The following is a 16,278-nucleotide window of genomic DNA, read 5'->3' as shown; positions in this document are numbered from 1 at the left end:
GATCAGCCAGGGTATGGAGCCTTGCAAATCATTAATAATGAGTGTTGTAAATGGTTCAACTTTCTCCATATTCTTTCATTTTTGATATTATTCTTTCCTGCATGGAGAATCATAATATCACTCAGACCCTAGGACCCATTTCCCCATAGTTTAGTTTTTGACATCATAAAGAGGGTGAGGTGTGGCATCTCCTATAACCCCTTGTGCACACATATGTTCCTGACGTCATTATACTCAATTGTTTGTTGGCAAGTTGTCTCTTCCACTAAAATGTGAGTTGAGAGTAGGTCTGGTTAGTTCAACTAGGATATCTTTAAGACCTTGGCATTTTTCCAGGTGTTATAGAGACAAACAAAAATAGTCTCTAACCCTGAGAAGCTTACATCTAGTAGGAAAGACAGACATAAACATATTTCTCAGTACTATGGTAAGTGCAAGGATAGAGGTATGCAGGGTAGCCCTGGTGGCGCAGCGGTTTAGCGCTGCCTGCAGCCCGGGGTGTGATCCTGGAGACCCAGGATCGAGTCCCACATCGGGCTTCCTGCATGGAGCCTGCTTCTCCCTCTGCCTGTCTCTGCCTCTCTTTCGCTCTCTCTGAATGAATAAATAAATAAATCTTTAAAAAAAAAAAAAAAAGGATAGAGGTATGCATAAGTTGCCTTGAACTGAGAGAGAAACTCTTAGCACAGCCTGAGGGACAAAGAAAGATTCCTCAAATTGGCTACTGTCTTGCATCTTGAAGGATGAAAATTAGCAAGGCAGTTTCAGTGGAAGTGGGGTCTGAAGTGGGGGAGCAGTATGTTGTTGGATGGGTTAGGAATTGAAGACAGTGAATGCAGATTATTCTTCTCAGAAGATTCAGTGAAAGTAAAAGTGTTGTGGAATAGTTTGCTGAACCCCTGCTTTGTCCCTCACCAAGCACTGGTCAGAGGGAAGTCTAGGAGGTCTTGGTTATTTGTTGTCATAAACATTTAGTTCCATTGACAAAAAAAGTGTTTCCTTCCTCAGGCTCAGTAGACGCTGACTTTCACATTTAAGTTCATTTTGTGAAAATCATCCTTCAATAATATGTTAGAGCTATTTTAAAGAAATAATAACTTCACTGGTAGTAGTGACCTGTTTCAAAAACAAATAATAATGAAATGCCTGCCACACCTCAGACTTTCTGTAATTTAAAACTTGCATAAACAGAAAAAGACATGTATAAAAATAGTCCAAATTATTATAAGTGGTTAAACATTAAAAAAAATAATAATAAGTAGATTCCATGCCCAGCATGGAGCCCAATGCAGGGTTTGTACTCATGACCCTGAGATCAAGACTTGAGCTAAGATCAAGTTGGATACTTAACTGACTGAGCCACCCATGCACCCTGGTTAAACATTTTTAAAGATCTACCTACCCATATCTCTCTATTTTCATGGAGTAAAAAGTTTCTTCCTTCCTCTGCCTGTCCCCTTTAAAAAATAATTTCACTATTATACATACAATAAATGTTGGATGTCAACTTAGAGATGGCAACATCATATTTGAAAGAAAGATCTTATCTATAATTGATAGCACCTATTGGAAAAATATATGCCATGGGACATAATCTACTGAGAGAGTCTATACAGGGGAGTCATGAAGTCTGAAATCTTATTAGAATTCTATTTTTTCGTTTAAAGAGAGCGTGGAATTAAGATGAAAGAAACCTTATTTCCTTCCCAAAACAAGATTCTTAGGCTGTCTACTCTTTCCTCTAATGAGACTAAACATTAAAATATGTTGTTTGACTTGTTATTTCTGACTACTATGATTACTATTCATGAACTTATAAAACCTTTCATCACAACACCAATGTACTCAAGCTAACCAGACAATCTCTCAATGTGAGAACAAAAGGATTTTCTTACATGCCTAATTGAAAAAGTTTAATAAATACACGACATAAAAAAAAGGAAGAAGTCAACTCTAAAAGCAGTAATTTTTCAAAGTCAGTTGGAACCAATCTCTGATGCCATAAATATAACAAATTAAATTTATTATACAAATTCTCTATCATTCTTTTCCTAAAAATCTTAGATAATTAAGCATGAATATGATTTAATCCCACCAAAGATCTCTAAAGTAAGCTACCATGCCTAACTGAATAGAAAAATTTTTTCCTTCAAAAATAAACAAGCAAAAATACTACCAAGTCACTGAATACAACTCAAACCATTTCCAGTCCCTAAAACCTTTTTCTGAAATTCATGCTGGTAAAAACTATGGTACAATTTTTAGGTCTCTTCAACTTTCCTAAATATTGTTATGCTACACATGTGAATAAATGGCTTGAATATGGCTAGAAGCTAGAGAAGTTAATCAGCACCAAATACTCAAAGGAGTCTAACAAGCAAATATGTGTGGCACTAAGACTAAACAGTTAAAAAAAATGAGTTTCAATTTCCTCTTCTTAATTCTTTAAGCTACTCAATAGTTATTCAATATTTTTTCTTTAATGTTTTTGGTTACCTAGTTTGGTGGCTTGAGCACAACTGAGCTACAAAATAAAAATAGTATAAAACTACTTTCCCAAAAGTTATTTATATACATCTCTTCAGATCATGGGATTTGCATCTGCTTTATCATTTTGGATCTACTTTTATATTTGGGCTCAGGCATTCACTGCACACTTATGTGTTGACCTGGTAGTTGGCATTAATCAATATCATTTAGCCAAATATATTCTTTTATCAGGAATCAGCAAATGAACAATCATTTGAACAATACAACTGTTACCTATATGTATCATTAATACACACAAACACCAGTTACGCCTAGGAAACAACAGTGAAAAATGTATGACCAGTGGATAAACTGGTAATGCATTGTGAGAACAACGACTCTCTTTTGTTATCCCAGAAATGTTGAGTAACATTTTCTTTTAAGAATTTGTACTTCATCATATTAAAGGAAAATGAAAACAAAAACAAAAAACCACAACTACCTGGTAAGGACAATCATAAAATAATGAGTCCCTTGAGATAATGATGTTGATGTGAAAAAAAATATTAGCTCTGAAAAGCAGCATGTCATGATGGCACAGTACAGAGAGGAAAAGGAACTGTAAGGATATCATCAAGAGATTGAAGGTCATTTAATCTATTTGGCTCTCATCTGAAAATGTAAGTTTTAGACAAGAATCTAAGAAAGCTTTCAGTTCTACAACTCTGTGTTCTGGTCAAAATGGAGTTTCTAGTAACAAAAAAGAGACAATAAGTTAATCTTTCTTATGAACAGAAAAAAAAAAAACTAAAGAAAAAGCAGATAAACTTATTGCCATCACTTAGATTACTAAAAATAAATAAATACATCAATCAATCAATCAATCAATCTGAGGGCAAAATAACTGACCAGTTATTCAGAATGCTGAAATAACCTTTTTTTTTTTTTTTTAAGATTTTATTTATTTATTCATGAAAGACAGAGAGAGAGAGAGAGAGAGAGAGGCAGGGACACAGGCAGAGGGAGAAGCAGGCTCCATGCAGGGAGCCCGACATGGGACTTGATCCCGGGTCTCCTGGATCACACCCTGGGCCCAAGGCGGCGCTAAACCGCTGGGCCACCGGGGCTGCCCTGAAATATTCTTTTAAGGAATTGTAACATTTAGTGGATGTGATAATATAGGTAGAAATGAGGAGAAAAAAACTTGCCTTATGCTTTATATTTTTGCATTATATCCAATATTGTTAAAGACATTTTTTACTAACAGAACTTAGCAAAACAAAACTATTCCACACCTTCTCCATCAACTGTGATAGACAAACGTTTTCCATTTGAGCCCCAGGTTGAACTTGGCATAGATCAAAACAAAAAAATACTCACCTATGTTAACAATGCTAAGAATTTGAGAGATACTGGATGTCATATAAGAGCAAAACCAAGCAGGCCAGTTGTCTGCCAGATATTCAATTGGCTCACGTTGAGACTTGTCATTTTTAAAATATATTTAAATTTAAATCTGAGGCCCAAACATTCTTTTCCTTTCCTGTTCCTTGGTTTACCTTCAGAAGGCATAAATACAAAAGTCTGAAAGAAAAGAAAACTTGGGTATGTTTTCAGAGGATGTGATTTACTCTCTGGTCTAGACTTCAAAGATGCCAAATATAATGTGAACGGTACATAATTTTTTTTAAAAAAAATTTACAAATATATGCTTATCGCAGAAATTTTGAAAAAATACGTAAAAGTGCAAAAATAGAGAACAATCATCCTCCATCCGGTCAGTGGAGATTACTACTTTCAGGTGGGCTTTACGCTCTGTACCTAGGCCACTTTGGTATCATTTAGCCACTTTTTAGGTATCAGTAGTATTTCCTTGGGTCATCAAATACTACGTGTTCACATAGTATCTCATTTTATAGCGATGCCGTAAGTGGTTGCATTTGATCAACAGTAGTAAAGAGCTACAGCTTCTTACAATTGGCTCCTCAATTCAATGTGCAAAGAGAAACGTGGACACAGAAAATAAGGTAAAAAGTAACACGATGGCCATTAATGGAGGAAAAGGTAATAGGGCTAACCAATGGGCACGATTCATTCTTGATTTTAGTACCCAAGTGTCACCTACCACGCATCTCACTTAATGTTTACCTTTGCACCTTGAGTGGGGGTTTATTGATTTTAAGAGAAAAGTGGCGGTTTTATAACCCAAGCAAGCACTGCCATCCCACCAGGCTCAAGCTCCCTTGGTGTGGTCTTTTAAATGCTCCGATTCCCTTCAGAGAGGGCTTCTAGGGAAGGCAAAAACCTGTCTGGCGCCGAAGGCCCAGAAAGACCTCTCCGCTAGCAGCTCCAGGGCTGATGAGGACGTGATCTGGGCCAGGCGGCCGGACCTGCGGCCCAGAACCGCCGCCGCCATGATGACCCCAGCAGGAGGCGGGAGAGGGAGAACAGAAGCTTCCGGGGCTGGAGCACTCACACCTATCGCGTAGGCGTCGAAACCTCTACGCTCCCAGGGACGCGCAGGCGCAACGCAGCTCCACGCTCTGCGCGGGGGAGGGGCTGAGGTCCTCGCTCTGTCGTCACAGGGCAGATGATCAGGGTGCGTCCGCCTTTTCCCTCCCCCTTCTATCCTCCTCCCTTTTCCCCTCCCCCTGTCCCTCAGTTTTCTCCCTCCTTCCTCTCTCCCTCCCTCTGGCGTCCCCAGCCGACTCCCGCTTCCGGTCGGCGGCCGTCTGCGGAAGGGTGTCCCGCCTCTTCCGCCTTTACAGCGGAGGTGGCGGCGGCCGCGGCGCCTGCGCATCTTCTGTCAGGGTCGGCAGGCGGGTCCCCCGGGTGGTCCACCTGCGCGTAGGGGAGCCGCGCCGTGGGGGTCGATGGCGATGAACTATAATGCGAAGGATGAAGTGGATGGTGGGCCCCCGTGTGCTCCTGGGGCCACCGCTAAGAACCGGAGGCCGGATAACACGGCCTTCAAACAGCAACGGTTGCCGGCTTGGCAGCCCATCCTTACGGCTGGCACGGTGCTACCTACCTTCTTCATCATCGGCCTCATCTTCATCCCCATTGGCATCGGCATCTTCGTCACCTCCAACAACATCCGCGAGATCGAGGTGAGGGGAGGGAGCGGCGTTGGGAGTTGGCGCTGCCCGGGAGCGGGGTCCTCCGTCGGCTCCGGTCCAGCCTCAGCTCCCTGGAGGTTGACCGGCGGGCTCTGCCCTCCCCCGCCTCTTTCCTCTCTTCCTCTGTTTCTCCTTTTTTCTTTCTGTGTGTTTCCGGAATTTTGCAGTTCTGTCTGAGCTTCCTCTTGCGATTTAGAGGGCTTCAGATGGAATGAGTGTTTCGTGCAGGGGGTGGGTCAGGTGAAGAACGCCCCTTTAATGCACGGTTCCTGTGCTTCTGTCGGGGTTGTTGCCTCCAACGGAGGGGGGGAAACTGTGAAAAAGACAGAAGCTATGTCTGGTTGTAACTCCGTGACAATTGACTTGATCAGAGTGTCGTTACTCGTGTGGGGATTACAGAGATTAACGCGTTGGCCATTGTTAGGGAAAGGAGCCTGGGTCATAGAGGCATGGATCTTTATGTAAAGAAGTTGTGTTACCAAGTCACGTAGTAGGACGTATAACCGAAGTGTACACGGTATCTTTCATTTGGGGCTAATAAATACTTGTAGTCGTAAGGCATGATAAGTAAGTGAAAGGTCACCAGAATCTTCAATTCTGATGTTGCTTTTAGGCTGCGTTTAATAATCATGCCCTACATTCGCCCTAGGTGGTTTATTTTGTTTCCCCCCTCCTAGAATTTAAATTAAAAAAAAAAGAGAGAGAGAGACAAGAACTACACATCGAATTAGTTGTACACTGTCTACTGAACATTTTACTGATACGAGACATGACAGACTTAGAGAAGCATCTTGAGTGTCGGAGCAGCGGTCATAGCACCTTCATCTATTTGTACTGAAGGTACAGGTGAAGGTAGGGTGATACTAGAATGTAAATACTTCATAGAGATGTCCAGTATTGAAATCTGCTCATCTTCTTTTCTTGTACATCACAGGGTATCTTTATGTGTTTGGAAGGGCAGGAACTGGTATCAGGCTCTCTTGAGTTCTTCTGTTCTATCAGGTTATGCTGTTTTTGTTTTTGTTTTTCCCGAATTTTATTAAATACTTTAAATGTGTGTATGTGATTTAATGGGACTTTCAGAGTAATTTTATTTCAACTACTGGAATAGGCATGAAGATACCTCTTTTACAGTATAATCTACAATATTGCTCCTAAGACCGAAATCAATATATCTTTTAATTGTACAATGCTCTTTTATGTTAATAGTAATAAGAATAGTATCAATAGCGTAGTTTTTAAGTCTTTTACTAAAAATTCATTTTTGGTTTAATAGCTGGAGAAAGTACTAAAGTATGTTTCTTCAGCATGTGTTTTTATTTGTTTTATGATTTGTATCTCCCGAATAGTCCTGCAAATATGGTACTTGCTCACTCAACCGCACTAGGATCACACATGTAAGAGCAAAATAATGTAACACAAAGACCTGTGGGCTCTAGGTTAGTGTTAGGGAGAGCTGGTGTTAAATTCCAGCTCAGCTACTAACTAGCTCAGTGTCTTGGAAAACTTAATCTCTCCATGTCTAAGTTTCCTCACCTGTATAACAGGCAAAAATGTGAGAATTTGAAACAATATAGGTAAGATTACTGGCATGAAGTTTTTATAATAGTTACTGTCAATATGATAATCACTGATCAGAAGATGAGAAATGGAGTCAGAGAGATGTTGATATTTTGTTACTAAGCTAGCAGAGTATTGTAAATTTGAGACAGAAACCTAGATGTTTTGATTCCCAGTCTTACACTACACTGGAATCCTAACTGCAGTGTGAGTAGTTAAGTAGAAGAAAATAATTTAACGTTAGAAATTTGATAATTTTACCTCAGCCTGAGATATTGAGATAAAAGTAGCAATAATTTGGAATTTACATAATCGGAATTTACTGAATTATCAGAACTCAACCTTGTTAATATTTATTATACTATAAAAATAAGTATTTACTTTCTTTAAAACTTTTGGGTTCAGAGATAAATAAGATTCTTCACACTAAGTAGTTGTTAAAATGGAAATTTCTTGACTAGTTCTCATGTATGTAATTCTGATTTCATGTGCCTGAGAAGTCTCCTCACCTTGGTCTGGTTAAAAGGGCACTGAAGAGTCAAGGCAGTAGAGTTGAGGTCTCCACTCTGTTACTCTCTAGTTTGTGGTCGTGGGCATGTTTTTGAGTTTTAGTTTCTTTTCCCAGAAGAATCAAAAAATTCAGTCTAGATGATCTCTGAAGTGCTGTTCAACTCTAAAAATCTATGACTTCCAGCTTTAATGGGGTTTTTAAAAACTGCATATTTGAATTGGATCACCTTTAGAACCAGAGGAAATGAAAGTTAGGAATTATTAGGAATTTTGTGCCAACCCTGACAATACAGTTGTGTAAATAGAGTCACAATTTTTTAAAATTTGGCTGTTAAATATGTAGAAAATTGGTTTTGGATTGGGTGTGGAATATTAGAAAAACCTAGAGAACTTTCCCAAAACACACATGCTTGTTTCTGCCAGCTCTCCACCCTATGTTAGCCACTTGAGGTTAAAATCTATTGACTGTTGGGGCCCCTGGGTGGCTCAGTCTGTTAAGTGGATGCCTTCGGCTCATGATCCCGGGGTCCTAGGTTCCAGTCCTTCATGGGGCTCCCTGCTTAGCAGGGAATCGGGTTCTCCCTCTCCCCCTGACCCTGCCCCCTGCTCATGCTCTCACTGGCGTGCTCTCTCTCTCAAGTGAATCAATTAAAAAAAATATGTTGAGGATTATTAAAAATAAGTGTGTAATGAGAAGTGCTTGCCAACTTTTACACTGTAATTTGCTCACAGCTCTCCAGCTTTTTTCCTCAAGTTTGAAAATTTTAAGAACTTTAATTGCCGGTATTACATCAAATTACTAGCTAGAGGAGACTTGTCAAATAAGAATACTTTTGTAATATAGCTTAGGGTACTAATATCAGAAATCCAAAATTTTTAGACACAAAAAATCAGTGGGTCTTTACCCTTCTCCCAGAAATGTTATATTAAAAAATTACTTTTATAAAGAGCATTGGACTCTCTTGAAAAAGATATAAAAAAGATAATTTTACATTTTAATGCTTATATTTAGCAGGATTTATCTCCTCAGCTCTATCCTGTTATGTGTGTATATCTTGTTTAGTTGGTTTTTAGATTTTCCACCATCTAATTCAGTGAAATTATTAGAAAACTAAAGTTGTTAATTTTCTCATTCATAAGAAAATATTTTAAATACTTAATATGTCACTTAACACTAAGGTTTAATATCTTCATTAATATTAGCAGCAAGGAATTTCCTTTAATTTGGCAGTTGTAGGAGTGTGACACATCCTTTTATGACAAAAATAATGATTTTCTGGTCTAGGGCCCTTGTTAGTGAGGCTGAGATATTACCTGAATAGAGCTAACTTGGAAAAGGTGAGAGGGTATTCTTAACTTTTGTAAAGGCATTTATCAGTGTGAAATTATGTGGTTTTAAATTAACGGTTTGAATCAGATGAGGACATTTTTCAAAGTAATATTCAGAGTAAATTTAAAAACTAAATATTTGCTTCAAATTAATATTGCCAAAAGTGTTCAAGAAACATTTTTATTAAATTTTAGTGGACTAGGACACCCCCTCCCAACACGTTTGATAGAGAAATCCCAACTCTCCTCTGCTTTTATCTTAACTGTCATTTACTGCCCTCACTTCTTTAATCCTGATTATTTTTTCACTAATTTCTGATAAAAAAACATTTTTAAAAAATTTTATTTATTTATTCATGAGAGACACACACACACACACACAGAGAGAGAGAGAGAGAGAGAGAGAGAGAGAGAGACTGGCAGAGACATAGGCAGAAGGAGAAGCAAGCTCCCCGCCAGGATCCTGATGTGCAACTGGATCCCAGGACCTGGGATCATGCCCTGAGCCAAAGGCAGATGCTGAACCACTGAGCCAACCAGGCGTCCCCATAATAAGATTTTTAAGAGGATTAGATCTCTCCTGCATTTAGTATTATTCTTTGTTTATACTTAGCCTATAGCAAAGAGTCAAGGAAGAATATATTGCTGTGTAGAAATGATTGTTAAAGATAAGGCACTTTATGTTAAGAAATTTAAATGTTTAATATTCGAATGAATTGCGGTGGCTTAGAGGAAATTAAGAGGTTCGTGGTGTGTTTTAATTGGTTTCTCAAGCAACTTTAGTACTTAGAGCAAGGCATGACAAAGTAAATATGGCTGGCTCAGACCATATTGTAAAGCTCAGGAACTGGCAATAGTTCTATAGATGAACATTTGAAATTGATTTGATAATAGAGAACACTAACTTTGGACCCCAATTATGTGAAATGTTATTCCCCCCAAGATAATTCCATTTTTATTAGTAGACCTGTGTTACCAGAAAATTGTATGCGAGTGTTATTATTATATTTTGAATTTCATCAATAAACATTTGTGCAAAGTTGTTTTCTCTTGTTATATAAAGAACCAACATAATATCTGTTTGCTTCTTGGTTTGCAAAGCCTTGAGTGTTTACTTTCTGGCCTTTTACAGAAAAGAATTTCCTGCCCTTGAATTAGAGTTTTAAAGAAACATGCTAACAAATTTAGCATTTGTTACAAAAATAGCAGGTTTTAATTTATACATTCTAATCCTCAATAATCTTTCAAGGTAGGTTTAATGATCCCTGATAATCGCTTGTGTTGATCTTCTTTGTATACATTTAATTAAATATAAAATACCTTAGCTAAACTTATGTTACTCTTGGCTCAGATGATACCATTCTTCATTTCTTTGTCAGAGCCAGATAAGGTTCAAACAACCTTTAAAAAATTGCTTTTGAAATTTTTACTTTGGTGAAAGGATTCCAGATAAATTCTTTAGGGTGGAATTATTAGTTCAAAGGGGGTACTTAAAATGCCATTTTAAAAACTTAATCTAATTAATACTTAAAATGATTTACCTTATTACTCAGCATTTTGTTGGGTGACCTGTTTAGGTCTTCTATTGATTTCCTTTAAGACAGATTTACATTCAAAAATGGAAGTTTTCCAGTCCTTCTTATACAGTGTAAAAACTGCATGTCCTTCAAATTCCTCTTTTCCCAGTACATTAAATTCAGTTCATTTCTGAGGAATAGATTATATTTTTAGAAGTACTAAGGAGAAATGACAGTTTGTTTTAGAGGAACAGTTATAATAGTAGCAAAACAAAGCTGAGAAATATATCACTTTTAAACTAATCTAGTCATCTACATCTGCTGTTCTGCTTTACCTCTGGTTCTTTGTGTTTTGTATTTAAGGTAATGGGCAGGTTCGCAGTTTACCATTGTATTCTGTACTGTGCCTTGTATGCCTTTGACATTAAATAAGCATTAATTTTTAAAAAGAAGAGAACTGTAGTTCCTCTTCCCCCTAGTAACCTCTTTCTTTCTAGGATAAATTATGGACTGTTATCGTTAGTATGAAATTTTTTCCCCCACCTTTAGTGAGGTGTATAATCGACAAGTAAAAATTGTATATTTTAAGGTGTTCAGTGTGTGATGGTTTGATATATGTAAGTAAGTATACAATGTGAAATGATCACCATAGTCAAGCTGATTAACACATCCATCACCCACCACAGTTACCTTTTTTAGAAAGATTTTTTTGGTATAAATACTTTGGTGAGAATACTTATAAGGTACACTCTTAACAAAAAGATAAGAGATAACAAGTGCTGGTGAAGATGAGAAAAGGGAACTCTAGTGGAATGTAAATTGATATAACTATGATGGAGATCCTCAAAAAATTAAAAAAGGAACTACATACAATCCCACAGCGCCATACTGGTATATATCCAAAGGAAATGAAATTAGTATCTGAGAGAGTTATCTGCACTCCACTGTTCACAAACTTTGTGTTTATATCCAATAGATTTTATTACAATCTGGACATTAGGTCAGGCAACACTTGAATTTTAGCTGATAAAGAATTTAGTGGGTTTTGGTGGTAAAAACCCAGACTGAGTTAAATTGATCAAGAAGTTGTTTTTTTGGGGCAGCCCGGGTGGCTCAGCGGTTTAGCGCCTCCTTCAGCCCAGGGCAGGATCCTGGAGACCTAGGATCAAGTCCCACATCAGGCTCCCTGCAAGGAGCCTGCTTCTCTCTTGCCTGTGTCTCTGCCTCTATAATAGACACACACACACACACAGAGGCAGAGACACAGGCAGAGGGAGAGGCAGGCTCCCCCCTGGGAGCCCCATATGGGACTCACAATCTGAGTCAGGCGGATGTTCAACTGCCGAGCCACCCAGGCACGCCCCCCCCCCCCCCCCCGCTTTTTTTAAGAGTTTATTTATCCCCCATAGGGAGCCTGATGTGGGACTCCATCCCAGGACCCTGGGGATCACCCTGAACTGAAAGCAGAAGCTCAGCCATGCAGGCATCCCAATTTATCAAGAGTTTTGATTGACATTGAGCACATACATTCTGTATGCCAAGTGCTGCTCTGGACATAGTGAATGTTAGAAAAATGTTTCTGGACAGGGCCTTTTTAAAAAACTTTTTTTTTCTCAAGTGGAGAGTCCTTAAGGACCCAGAATCTTTTGGCGGGGGGGCGGGGGGGGGGAGATGAGATTATCTATCTAAAAGGAAAATTAAGCATTGCTAGGTGAGTGGCACAAGTAGAATATGCTTTAATAGTTCAAAGGAAGATAAGATCACATTTGTCTTTAATAACCATGGAAAGCTTTGTGGTGGAAATGGGCTTTGAGCTGAAACTGGAAGAATAACACTTCTATATGGGAGGTTGGATGGATTCCAAGAAAGGTGATTAATAAGAGCAAAGATATTGTGACAGGAACTCAAAAGGTGTATAGAGGAAATAAGAGTAAGGGCAAAGAAGCCAGTGCCAGATTCAAATCTAGCTACATAACTAGAATTCAAATCCTAGCACTCCTATCTCTTGTTTAGATTTAGTGTTTGATAATGAGTATATTAAACTGGGTAAGTGCTGTGATTGATACAATGTGTATCCATTAGGATTGGGTTTAACAATGAGGAATTAAGATTTTCATTCTCATGTAAAAATCCCTTAGAAACACAGTCTCTGGCTAGTGTGGAGGTACTGTTTGACCGAGTCCTCCCTCTATCTAGTTTACTGCTGTGCCATTCTTAGGTTTTGCATCTGCTGCTAATAGTCCAGAGTGGAGCATAGAGTTTTGTTGTCACATCCTTTTCCAGGCAGCAGTGTGAAAGAAGAGATAAAGAACAAAGAGATAGGCCTTTTAAAGAAGGTTTGAGGAAGGTGCCACATACTACCCCCACTTAGTATCAAAGCCACACCAGTTGTAAGAGGCTAGAGGCTAGAAATGTGGGCTTTATTCTGATAACAAGATTTTTAGCTGGTAATTAAGGTTTTTTAAAATTAAGGTTTTTATTTGAATTTCAGTGTAGTTAACATACAGTGTTATAGTAGTTTCAAAAGTACAATACAGTGATTCAACAATTCTGTATATTACTCAGTGTTCATCATGGTAAGTCTACTCTTTAATTCCCATCCCCTATTTCACCCATCCCCCCTGCCTACTCCACCTCTGGTAATCTATAGTTAGTAATTGAGTTTTAAACTATGGAAGAAAGGTAGCACAGAAATTGAGATTGGAGGATATGAGGAGTCTCTGCAAAATAAGGCTATATATAGAAAGATTTGTCTGGTGGTAATATGTTGGCTGGATGGGGACTAAATCATCTAGATGTGAGTCTAGTAATTTAGACACTGAAAAACAGATTGCATTTTTATGTTGATTATAGTATTGAGTTGAACTTGATTTCATAGTAAAAGACATTATGTGTTTTGTATTGTGAAAAGCAGATCCAGGTGTATCACTTTGCTGATAAGTTTTTTAAAAAATAGGTTAATAGAAAGAATTTTGAATATTATCACCTTCCTCTTATTTTCTTCAGCCTCTTTTTTCCTTCTCTGTTCAGCATATAAGTGTGTTCTAGTTTTACCTCTTCAAAAATGAGAAGTCTTAATTCTGTTAAGTGATAAGAATTTTAATACTGACGCGGTGGTAATTTTTTATTTTTTATTTTTTGAAGGGAATGTTGAATCAGATTAAGTCGTTTGCTTAGTCATATAGCTAGAATTCAAATCCTAGCACTCTTATCTCTTGTTTTGATTCCTGTAGGTGCTGGTGTGTATTCTCTTTTTCCACACAGTCTGTTTGAAAAGAAGAGTTCACACTTGTTGATAATACACATTCTCATCTTTCATTAACTTGCTTTTTAATTCACTATATCTGAAGTATGTTGAGTAGTGAAAAGTGCTATGAAGAAAAGTGAAAGAAAGCGAATAGGAAGGTTGAAGAATGGTTGACGGTTTTAAGTAGAATAGTTAGGGAAGGCTTCAATAAAGTGGTATTTAAGTAAAGATCTAAAAGAAGTCAGGGGATGAGCCATATTGATAACTGAAGGAAGGATGTTCTAGGCAGAAGAAAGAGTAAGAAAGTCCTGAAGAGTCCATTTAGTAGGATGTTTGAGGATCAGCAAAGAGGCTAGTGTGGCTGGAGTAGAGTGAGAAGTGGAGAAGAGTAGTAGAAGCTGAGGTTAGAGTGGCAAAGTAGTGGGGTGCATATCACATGGGCCTTTTTTTTTTAAAGATTTTATTTATTCATCAGAGACATGGGGAGAGAGAGAGAGAGGCAGAGACACAGACAGAGGGAGAAGCAGGCTTCCCTCAAGGAGCCCAGTGTGGGACTGGATCCCAGATCCCGGGATTATGCCTTGAGCCAAAGGCAGACACTCAACCGCTGAGCCACTTAGGTATCCCCACATGGGACATTCTAAAGGGGCCACTGAAAAGTTTCACACAGGTGACATGATCTTACCTATGGATAAGAGTCACCCTGGCCATGATAAGGAGAATATTACCTGGGGATAAAAGTAGAAGCAGGTGTGGGGAAGCAAGAAAGTCCTATCTTCTTCAGATTCCTTCTAGCTGGACTAAGAATCGAATTGAATTGAGACAGGTTAACATGAGAAATTTAATAGCGTACGTATGAGAAATCCACACAGACATGAAAGTTCCAAAAACAGACAAACTTAGGTATATACTCATAATGAACTAAGGAGAAGGATAGGGGTCTGGAACTTAAAAGGGAAGGACTGTAGTTCACAGGAAGGTAAGTACTTGTTTGGTAAACAAGTGTTTGCTGGGCCACTCAGAAACACTGGGACATAGAAGACTGATCAAACTGGCCTTGCTACTTCTTCCCTGTCTACCATATCTAGTTCATAGTATTATTAGTTATCTATGGTGATAGCTTTCTTCCTGGAGCACGTCCTCTGTCCTAATTATTTTTAGGCAGTTATGGGGGAGGTAAAGACCTTTTCCTGAATCTACTGGGTTTTGATGGCTTTTTAACTCAAAATAATCTATGTTAATACCATAGTGGCCCATTATGGAGCAGCTAGTCCTTGGCCCATACACAGGGAAATCAGATAATTGTCTATTGCAATAAGTCAAGCAGGAGATGATGGTGGCCACAGTAAAATGATTATAGTAAAAAGCAGTTAGATTTAGAATATATTATGAAAGTAGAGGTAATAGAATTTTCTCAGGTAGTGGACATGTGGGGGAAGAGAGAAATTGCAGAATCAAAGTTAACTTTAAGATACTTTGACCTGGAATGCCTGGATGGCTTAGCAGTTTAGCATCTGCCTTCAGCTCAGGGCATGATCCCAGAGTCCCAGGATTGAGTCTCGCATTGGGCTCCCTGCATGGAGCCTGTTTCTCCCTCTGTCTATGTCTCTGCCTCTGTGTGTGTGTGGGTGTCTCTCATGAATAAATAAAGTCTTTTAAGAAAAAAAAAAAAGATATTTTGACCCGCATTGGAAGGTTGGAGTTATAATTTATCGAGATGGGGAAAGACTGCAGAAGTAGTTTTGATGTAGTAGTAGGGGTTTGGGGGTGAGAAGCTGAAAAAGGAGTTCTATTTTTGACTTGTTGGGATGAGATGTCTTTTAGACATCCAAGTTGGAAATAATGAGTAAGCACCAATATATGAGTCTGGGAGGGGAACGTTGAGACTTGGGTTACAAATTTTGAGGCTTAATCAGCATAGATGATCTATAAAAACATAAGATGGAATGAAGTCAAGAGAGTATAGTTCAAAGAAAAATAAGAACATCTAGACAGCCCAGAGTCACTCCAGTGTTTGTGGAAGTTGGGGAGAAGGAGAAACAGCATAGGGGATTGGAAAGGAGCAGCCAGTGAAGTAGGAGAAAAACAAGGTAAGTGTGACATCCTGGAAACCAGTTTTAAGGAAAAGTGTGTGAACAATAGTGCCCTTGCTCCTGCTGATAGTTCACGTAAAGGAAGGACTGAGAGCTGACCTTAGCAGCATGAAAAGCAGTGATGAACCTGCCCTACAGTGAATGCCATCATCATCCACATGTTTTGTCACACCAGAAATCCTGGAAGTCAAACTAAACTTATCATCATACCATCTCTAGGCACTAATAATAAGTTCATTAGATTCTACTTTACATTTTTTGAATCTATCTTTTCCCCCATTTCTCCTGCCCTTTTCCTTAGTTTGTATTCTCAACATTTCCTACTTGAATTACTGCGGTAGCATTCTATTTTCTTTGCTTCTAGTCTGGTATCTTCTTTAGTCTTTCTGCACATTACTGACAGGGTTTTTTGTCTTTTGTTTTTTTCTTAAGGC

At 38.6% G+C, this 16,278-nt stretch overlaps 1 protein-coding gene across 1 annotated transcript in view; it reads left to right on the top strand.

The window, feature by feature from the left end:
• Positions 1-4,943: 4,943 nt before the first annotated feature.
• Positions 4,944-16,278, top strand: part of TMEM30A (transmembrane protein 30A) — a 35,703-nt gene continuing 24,368 nt past the window's right edge. Inside the window, exon 1 of the mRNA XM_072735574.1 lies at positions 4,944-5,579. Coding sequence (XP_072591675.1) covers positions 5,343-5,579 — 237 coding nt within the window. The 5' untranslated portion in view covers positions 4,944-5,342. The remainder of the gene's footprint in view (positions 5,580-16,278) is intronic.

Source organism: Vulpes vulpes, chromosome 1 (assembly GCF_048418805.1).
Source record: "Vulpes vulpes isolate BD-2025 chromosome 1, VulVul3, whole genome shotgun sequence".
Lineage (NCBI taxonomy): Eukaryota > Metazoa > Chordata > Mammalia > Carnivora > Canidae > Vulpes > Vulpes vulpes.
This window is presented reverse-complemented; position numbering and strand designations above follow the sequence as displayed.